The 8,074-nt window shown below is 64.6% G+C and overlaps 1 protein-coding gene across 2 annotated transcripts; it reads right to left on the bottom strand.

Moving 5' to 3' along the window:
• Positions 1 to 6: 6 nt before the first annotated feature.
• On the bottom strand, positions 7 to 8,043 carry LOC115942731 (CLK4-associating serine/arginine rich protein). 2 transcript variants are annotated; one of them, XM_081811692.1, is made up of 11 exons: positions 7,701 to 8,042; positions 6,708 to 6,786; positions 6,533 to 6,606; positions 5,144 to 5,185; positions 3,815 to 4,030; positions 3,408 to 3,698; positions 1,716 to 1,967; positions 1,365 to 1,404; positions 950 to 1,010; positions 618 to 676; positions 7 to 511 (listed from the first exon to the last, which is right to left on the bottom strand). In XM_081811692.1, exons 1-11 carry the CDS (start codon positions 7,721 to 7,723, stop codon positions 461 to 463), a joined length of 1,188 nt encoding a protein of 395 aa, XP_081667818.1. In that variant the 5' UTR covers positions 7,724 to 8,042; the 3' UTR covers positions 7 to 460. The 2 variants fall into 2 exon arrangements, 1 of the variants encoding a protein (XP_081667818.1); XR_014142757.1 differs by lacking the exon at positions 7 to 511 and having other exon boundaries at positions 612 to 676; positions 1,361 to 1,404; positions 7,701 to 8,043.
• Positions 8,044 to 8,074: the final 31 nt, after the last annotated feature.

Genomic DNA, 8,074 nt, shown 5'->3' with positions numbered 1-8,074 from the left:
GAGAAACAGAAGGGGAGCAGGGCGGAGCCCCGCCCCGAAATGTGAAGAACCGGCCGTGGGGCTGGCTTGCTGAGCACCGCCTCTAATCTGGGGGCTGCGCACACAGCAGGAACCCAGCAGGTGGACCTGCCCTCTCGTCCCCTCTCCGGAGACATCAACGACAAGCAAGGAAACAAAACAGGGCGTGCCAGGCGGGGGTCAGCGCTCTGAAGAAAACATAGCAGGCTTGGAGAATGGAGCGTGTTGGGGTGCTACTCTAGAAAGGACGGTCAGGGAGGACCGACAAGCGAAGCCAGGGAGGACACAGAGGCCCCATACATCCGGGGCCGGCACGGCTGGGAGGGGCCACAGCGGCTGGAACGAGCAAGCTGACAGAGGACTGGGCAGGCACGTGGGCGTTCTCCCACCCTGAGGGCTAGTGCGGGCAGCCGTGGCCCTGGATTCGGGGAGTGCGATGGTCTTACTTCATGCGGATCTTGCGGGCCATGGCTCGAAGCTCATCTTCCCGCTCCTGTGGCAGACGTGGCTGTGAGGGCAGGTCGGCCAGCCAGCCCCCTACCCCAGTCCTCCACCCCGGTCCCCCACCCCGGCCCCCCACCCCTCACTGCCGTCCTTACCTGGCGCTCATGCTCCTGCTGTATCATCTTCTCCTGGGCCGCCTTCTTATCCGCCTTGACTGTGGGGAAGGAGAAACGTGATGGCTGAGAGGGGCCCTCAAAAGCATCCCCCCTTCCCAGAAGACAAAACTGAACCCAGAGAGGCCAACCAGATGGCCACGGCCCTTAGCATGGGGGCAACGGAACGGCACGCACACTGACTCCTCCCCAAAAGCGCCACACCTCGTTGACGCCTGCCTGTCCAGGAGCGGGCGGGCAGGGTGTCCACCCCCCCAAGGCCACGCTGGCAGGCAGAGGAGTGGAGCAGACCGGGGACAGGGGGTGGGACGTACACTGCCTGTTCAGTGCTTTCTGCATCCTCAGCTTCAGCTTCTCCTGCGGCGTCAGCTTAGGCTGGGGAAGGGGGAGAAGAGGCGGAGAGGGGGTGGGTGTCCGGAGCTCCCACCACCCACCTCAGCCAAGAGCCTGGGACTTGCAGGGGCACGTGGGGCGGAGGGACCAGCCGCAGATGCCCACCACCAGGGGTCTGGGAGGCCTGGGGACAGCTGGAGCCCCGGTGGACAGGGAGGAGGGGAGGGGGGCACGGAACCTGACGGGGCAGAGCATTCCCAGCCCGCTTCAACCCCAGGGCTGGATGTCCCGGCCCCCCTGCCCTCCCCCGGGTCCCCCCTGCAGGCCCACCGGGCCCAGCTCTCGGGCACTGCTGCTGGCGGGAATTAGACGGGCGAGTTCCAAATTCTTACTGACTTTGGCAGCTCCTGTCTCTTTACCAGCGGCAGGTTCGGTCCTGGGAGGAAGAAAGGGTGGCTGCACCTTGGGCCCTGCGCCCCCTCAGCACTGCCCTCAGACCAGACAGCCGAGGCCGTGGGCCTCTGAAATGCCCCCCCCCGGGGAGGGACCGTGCCCCCACTCGGATCCCTCAGGCCACGGCCGTGTACCCCCCGCACAGCCAGACCCCTGGGGCAGAGCGCTGTCCCCCTCGGACGCCCCGAAGCAGGAGCTCCCTTGAGAAAGAGAACAGCGGAGCTCAGCCACCCTGCCCGCCGCTGACCACGCCCCGCCCCCCGCCCGCCCCAGGCCTGCCCCACCCCCGCTCACTTTCTCAGCTTCTCGCCCACAGCGGGGGACGCCGGCGGCCTGGTGGGCTTCTCCCTCGGGGGCGACGGCGAGCGGCTGTGGCTGCGGCTCGGGCTGCGGCTACGGCTGCGGGACGGACTGCGGCTGCGGCTACGGGACGGGCTGCGGCTGCGGGACGGGCTGAGGGACCAGCTGCTGCGGCTGCGGCTGCTGCTGTGGTGCCGGGGGCCCCGGCCGCCCCGCCGGTACCGGTCCCCGGAGCGGGAGCGGCTCCTGGGTGCACGGCGGGGCGGGGGGGGAGAGGGGCCGTGAGGAGCCAGGGACCCCCCGCTCGGCACACCCCCCCCCCCAGGCCCTGTGGTAGGTCGGTAGGTCTGGGGCTGCTCCCCCGCTGCTCCCCGGCCCAGCTCCGGCCCAGCTCCATGTCTACACAGAGCCCGCCCTCCAGATACAACCACCCTGAAACGGCTCGCTTCTCACTTCTGACACACACTCACCGGCTCCCCTGGGAGGCGACCTCTGGGAGGGTGGGACCCGGCTGGCCAGCGCCGCCCCCCTTACCCACGGTGCCCGTGACCTCATCCACCTCCTCACCTTGCTAGGGTCCAGCGGGGACCACCCCCTCGCCCGCTCTCCCCACCAATCTACAGCACGGACCCACGAGACCCAGTCGGGGGACGTGCGGCCCCATCCTTTCTCCGCTCAGGACCCTGGGGGCTCCTCAGCAAGGGCTCTCCCTCAGGCTGGGGTTCGAGATGTGGCCAGGCCCCCCTCCTTCCCCCAGGCCTTTCTCCTCTGGTCGCCCTGGGTCAGGCTACAGGGAATGACCTGGAAACCAAGTCTAGGCCACACACGGATTCTGCAGCGGCTGGCCAACTTTCTACAAAACTCCAATTTGTGGGCAATGCTGAGAAAACGAACTATCCTTTAACGACCCAGACTCTCAACTTCTCGTGAGAAAACACAAGATGGGGCGGCGTCGGGCCCACCACTGCAGACCCGACAACCCGAATGGATGGGACACGTGTGCCCCAGTCCCCCCGGGGCCCACCTGGCCCCTTTATTTTACCTGCCAGCCCCTGTAGGAAGCTGACGCTGAGACGCATGCCACAATACAAGGGACAATGCTGGGGGCGGCAGCAGTCGCCCAACGCTAGCATTCACATGTGTCGTCACACCTTCCCAACGACTCCACAAAGAGGACACTGTCCTTATTTTACACGTGAAAAAAATGAAGCCCCAGAAGTTTCCGAGCAGGGCCATGATCTGAAGCTGGGCCCCCCACCCCTGCGAGCCACACCACTGTGGCCCAGGCAGGGCTGATCCCGCCAAGCAAGAGCCCAGGAAGGATGCTCCCCTCCCCAGATGCCTCGTTTCCTACCCCGTCTGCAGCGCCTCTCTGCCCGCGGAGCACCCCAGCCCTAGAGGCCAGCCAGGTCCCCACTGCAGGCCACAGGACACCCTGAGCGTCCGCACACCTGTCTACACCCACACCGGGAACTCCCCACGACAGGACCAGGTCAGTCCCGAGAACGCGGCTGTGCGCCAGCCCACGTCACCACGTGTGGGGAGCAGAGGGGGCACACCTCCCCAGCAAACCGAGCGCTTCCTCACAGAGCGGCCGTGGCCTGGTCCCCTCCCTCGGAGCCAAGTCTGGCTGACATGGGGCCTTGCCCACCCCCGGGTCCCCCCCCCAACATCCACGCCACACACCTGCTTCTGCGCCGGGGCCCATAACCACCGCGCCGGGCGGGCGAGCGGGAGTACCGGTGTCCATCTCGGGAGCCCCCACCCGAGTGCCGCCGGCCGCGGCTACGGGACCGCGAATAGCGCCGGGAGCGGGACCGAGAGCGGGACCAGGACCGGGAGCGGGAGCGAGCGTGGCGGCCAGAGCGGTAATAGCCCCCGCCGCGGCGGGAGCGGGAGCTGGAGCGGGAGCTGGAGCGGGAGCTGGAGGTCCTCGAGGCAGAAGAGGAGGAGGAGGAGGAGGAGGAGGAGCGGCGGCTGCAGGCGGGGCACGGAGGGCCGGTCAGCACGGGCCTGGGCTAAGGCCCCCCACTGCCCTGCGTCCCCCCCCACAGCGGCCGGGGTGTAGGGCGGGCAGCGTGAGCGTTACCGACCGGGCGCTGGCATTACGTCCCGGTGCGGGGCCGCCGGGCTGGGGGGGTGCGGGGGCCTTCCCTGTGGTGGCCCCAGATGCGGCTGCTGCCGCTGCGGCTGCTGCCGCCTCCTCGTCGCTGCCCCCAAAACTGGTGATGAACGTGATCTTCTCCTCACGGCCTGGGGTCGGGGAGCGCGAGCGGGAGCGGGACTCGGAGCTGGATTCGGAGGGCGACCTACGGGGCGGGGCAGAGGGGCCTCAGCTGCCAGGCTCCCTGGGAGCCCACCAGCTAACCACGCACAGCGCAGGGCCCCGGAACCGAGGCCAGCGTGGCACCGAGCACGGCTGGACACCCAGCACGAACAGAGCCAAAGGGCCTAAAGGAACCCAGCTGTGCGGAGCCTCCACAAAATAAGCAAAAAAGTGAGCGACAACGAGCTGGACTGATTCTGTCTAATTATTAAAGAGGAATGAGCAGATCAACAAATTTAACCTCAAAAGATCACTTCAACACAGACATCCATGAAGCGAGTTCTACAATGTTAAATGTGACACGATTCCATTGTTCTAAAAGGAAAGTATCCGTGTCCTTGGATTGTTTACCTGTGCCTGACCTTGTACCCAAAGGCACCTGCCTCATCTCCTATCCTCCCCAAAACCCAGAGAGACAGTCCTCCCACTGCATGCTGAAGAGTGCACAGGGGTCAGGCTGATGGCTGTCCACCCTCAAGGCCCCTGTCCCATCACCCCCACATCCCGGAGACACACGTGTGCAAAGCCGGGCCCTCCTGTGCAGTATCTCTCACTGCTTACTTCTGGGAGTTTAGATCAAAGGGACTCCTGATTTCTGTTTCAAACCCTTCTGCCACTCTGGGTCATTTTTAACACACGACTACACTGTGTTTAAATCAAAAGATTATGGGGCGCCTGGGTGGCTCAGTCAAGCGTCTGCCTTCGGCTCGGGTCATGATCCCAGGGTCCCGGGATCGAGCCCCGCATCAGGCTCCCTGCCCCGCGGGAAGCCTGCTTCTCCCTCTCCCACTCCCCCTGCTTGTTTTCCCTCTCTCACTGTCTCTCTCTCTCTGTCAAATAAAATCTTTTAAATCAATCAATCAATCAAAAGATTAAAGAAGGTTCACATTTAAAGAAAAAAAGATTGGCAAAGCAAGGTAACATTCTGGAAACCAGAAAAGCGATTCAGACCCACAGATGACATCAGGTGCTAAGTATCGCCCCACTCCCCCCAAAACACACTGCCCTCCCCCCTCTGCTCCCCCCGCCCCTTCTCCCCAGCCCTACCCCTCCATCAGGTTTGCTGGCTGCCCCTCCTCGGGCCCTGGGAACTCACCGCTTATAGGGGTCGTAGGTGGGGCTGTCTCGGCGGGCGTAGCTATGGAGAAAAGAGCAGGGTAGCAACTAGGGGCTTGGGATCTGAGCGGGCATGGAATTGGGCCCCCTCACCCAACCAAGGAGCCCAGGGTCAGGTACCGGGCACTGTGAGGAGGGGGCTGCTGGCCAGGATTTAGGCCCTGCCTTGATCCTTCTGCGCACCCCACCTCCTATCTGTCCAAAGCCTGAACCGTGGCCACACCCCGCAAACTACGTCCTGGGCCCCTCCCGACCCTGAGCAACAGGGACTCCAGCAGCCTGAGTCCTGCTTAAGCTCTGGACCCCAGCCGGAAGCACCTCCCCCGCCACTCCAAGTCCCTGGCTCTGCAACCTGGGTCCCCGCTTGTAAACGAGGACGATGGGAAAACTAGAAACGCCATGGTGTCTTGGATGCTCACTATGTGCCGTGCACTAAACACTTTACTTCCACGAACACAGCTGTTCTTCACGACAGCTCTCACACGGCTGCTGGGGTCCCTCACAGCTCAGAGCTCACGGACCGAGGCCCAGAGCGGTGGAGTCACTTGCCCAGCTCCACACAGCTCATAAACGGAAGAGCTGGGCTGCCAAGCCAGGCCCCGTGGCCCCGTGGCCTCTAGCCCACGCCTTTACACACTACACGGACTGCATCCCTACGGGAAGGAGGATGATGGCGAGAATCAGGGCGGCTTTTCCGGACCCTGCACCAAGCCCTGAGCCCACGCTAGGCTGCTTAAGCCCCACAGCTACCCTCAGGGCCTCTCCTTGTCCAGAGGCAGTGCAGCAAGAGGCCTGGGTTGGCACTGGGTCTCCAGCGCTAAGAGACAGCGGCAGGCTCGTCTGGAGGCCCCTCGACCTAGGCTGACCCTCCACACCACACCAGACCGCCTCCTCCCAACCTGCCCCAGACCTCAGAGTGGGCACTGGTGCGCCCCCAATCCTGGGAGGTGACGGTGCCCCTTCTCCAAAGGAGGAAACTGAAACCCAAGGGAAGTCACTTGCCCCCAATCTGACAAGGACACAGCCCAGGAAGAGGAGCAGGAAGAAGTTCAGGGACAGGGCTGTTCCCTTGACTCTGCCCTCAACTCTTCGGCTGCCCCGCACCGCCTCCCCACTGGTGCCTCCAACGCCCGGCAAGAGTCCAAGTGCAGCGGGGGTGGGGGGGAGGTGGGGGGTGGCTGGCAGGGCAGGGTGTCCACAAGGCCATCCCTACCCTAAGCCTTCCCCGTTTCCTGCCCTACAGGAGGAACAGAGGACTCTGTTCACAGGCCCAAGCCTGGACCCAAAGAGTCTCCTTGAGCCCCAGCCCCTCCCCCAGAGCCCTGAATGAGGCTGGCAGGGCAGCAGCACAAGGGACAGGCCAGCCTACCTGGGTGGGCTGATCTTCCGGCCCCTCAGTCGCTTCTCCCGGAACTCCCTCCGCTGGCGCCGGGAGCGACGGCCCTGGAGGAGGGCGGGCACCATGCTGGTGAGAGATGTGCCCTCCCTGGGGCACCCACCCCCGCTTCCCCCCCACCCCACCCCACCCCCGGCCCAGCCCTCACCGAGTACATGGCCTTCTCTTCCTCAAGGGCCTTGGCGTGCTTGATCGCCTCTGCCTCCTCTTTGTCTTTCCGGAGCATCCTGCAGAGGGACAGGGGGGTCACAACAGAGGAGGGGGCAGGCCACAGGCAGTGAGGGATCCCACGCCATCCTGGGGTCTCTCATTCGTGCAACACTATTACTGAGTGCCTGCTGCATGCAGTTGCTAGTTTATGGATTGGGGATTCACTACTGAAAATAAACAAACAAAAATTCTGGCCCTCACGGGCTCACGTTCCAAGAGACAATAACCCAGGTAATGTGGTGAAAACCCGGCCGGGAAGAGACATTGTAGACGGGGGAGGAAGTGCCAGCGGACAGGCAGAGCTGCTATAGCTTTCAGCAAGGAGGTGGGGGAGCCACACAGGGAAGGGGACAGCTGAGGGGAGCCAGCTGAGTACGCAACCTGGACGCCGGCACAGCCGCACGCCAGCAGCCCACAAGTCGGGGGGCCTGGGGAGTGAGGGGGCGCCGGGGCCACGCAGGGGCGCAGCGTGCGGGTGGAGGAGCGGAGAACCGGACGGGTAAGACCTCGTGGCCGAGGTGAGGACCCCGGCTACCCGGGTGACGGGGCAGTCACGGAGGGTGCTGGGTTCAGACGGGATCACTCAGACTCCGACTCGCTACTGTGCTAGCGGGGCTGCTGTATGGGATCTGCACAGGCGGTGGCCCAGGGAAGAGGCCCGGTCAGCGGCTGCCAGGGAGTGATCCGCTGAACGAAGCCTGCTCTCCACCAGGGGGAGCCGTCCACCAGGCCCAGGAGCCCCGGGAGCTTTTAGGGGGTCAGACCGCCACAGGTCACAGGGAGCCGGGCGCCGCCCGGTGGTCAGTACCCATCCCAGGAGGTCAGGAGCCTGTGTGTGGGAGGCCCACGGCCCTGGGGCCAGACACACTCGTGCTCAGGAACGAAGTGGCTGTCAGCAGCAGGGATAATGACCCACGCCAGCAGGCCTCACCTGACAAAGTCGCCGTCGGCCATGCCATAAGTCGTGGCCTGCTTGTTGAGATCTGCCACCTGTTCCTGGTTCAGTTCGTCCACGTCCACCTCCACGTCTACACCAAGAGAAAGGCTGTCAGGGGCCAAAGCTGAGCGAGAGGACCGGGGGGAAGGGGCAGCGCCCCGGGAGGTGGCGGCACGAGGGGATGCCCACTAGACCGGAGGCCTCTGCAGGCAGAGAACTAGTCCACTCATCTCGGCATCCCCAGGCTGGCGCGGGGCTTGGCCGGAGGCAAGGGGCTGTGGGGGGATGGGGGGAAGAGATGCAATGGATGAGGGCTCAAATGAGCACTGAGATGGACGGGCGAGACCAGTGGACAGCGATGTGTGGAC

This window comes from Leptonychotes weddellii, unplaced genomic scaffold, assembly GCF_054177405.1.
Source record: "Leptonychotes weddellii isolate Sample4059 unplaced genomic scaffold, ASM5417740v2 HiC_scaffold_9449, whole genome shotgun sequence".
Classification (NCBI taxonomy): domain Eukaryota; kingdom Metazoa; phylum Chordata; class Mammalia; order Carnivora; family Phocidae; genus Leptonychotes; species Leptonychotes weddellii.
The sequence above is the reverse complement of the archived record's forward strand: the minus strand, read 5'-3'. Positions and strand labels throughout refer to the sequence as shown.

Bases quoted from the DNA above. Each gene is read 5' to 3' on its own strand.
- LOC115942731 (XM_081811692.1), bottom strand. From the start codon at position 7,723: ATGGCCGACGGCGACTTTGTCAG. The intron at 1,968-3,407 runs GTGTGTGGCGTG...CCGTGCACCCAG, and splicing joins GGGCCCCGGCGCAGAAGCAG to GAGCCGCTCCCGCTCCGGGG. The intron at 1,011-1,364 runs GTCAGTAAGAAT...CCCCTTCCCCAG, and splicing joins AAGAGACAGGAGCTGCCAAA to CCTAAGCTGACGCCGCAGGA.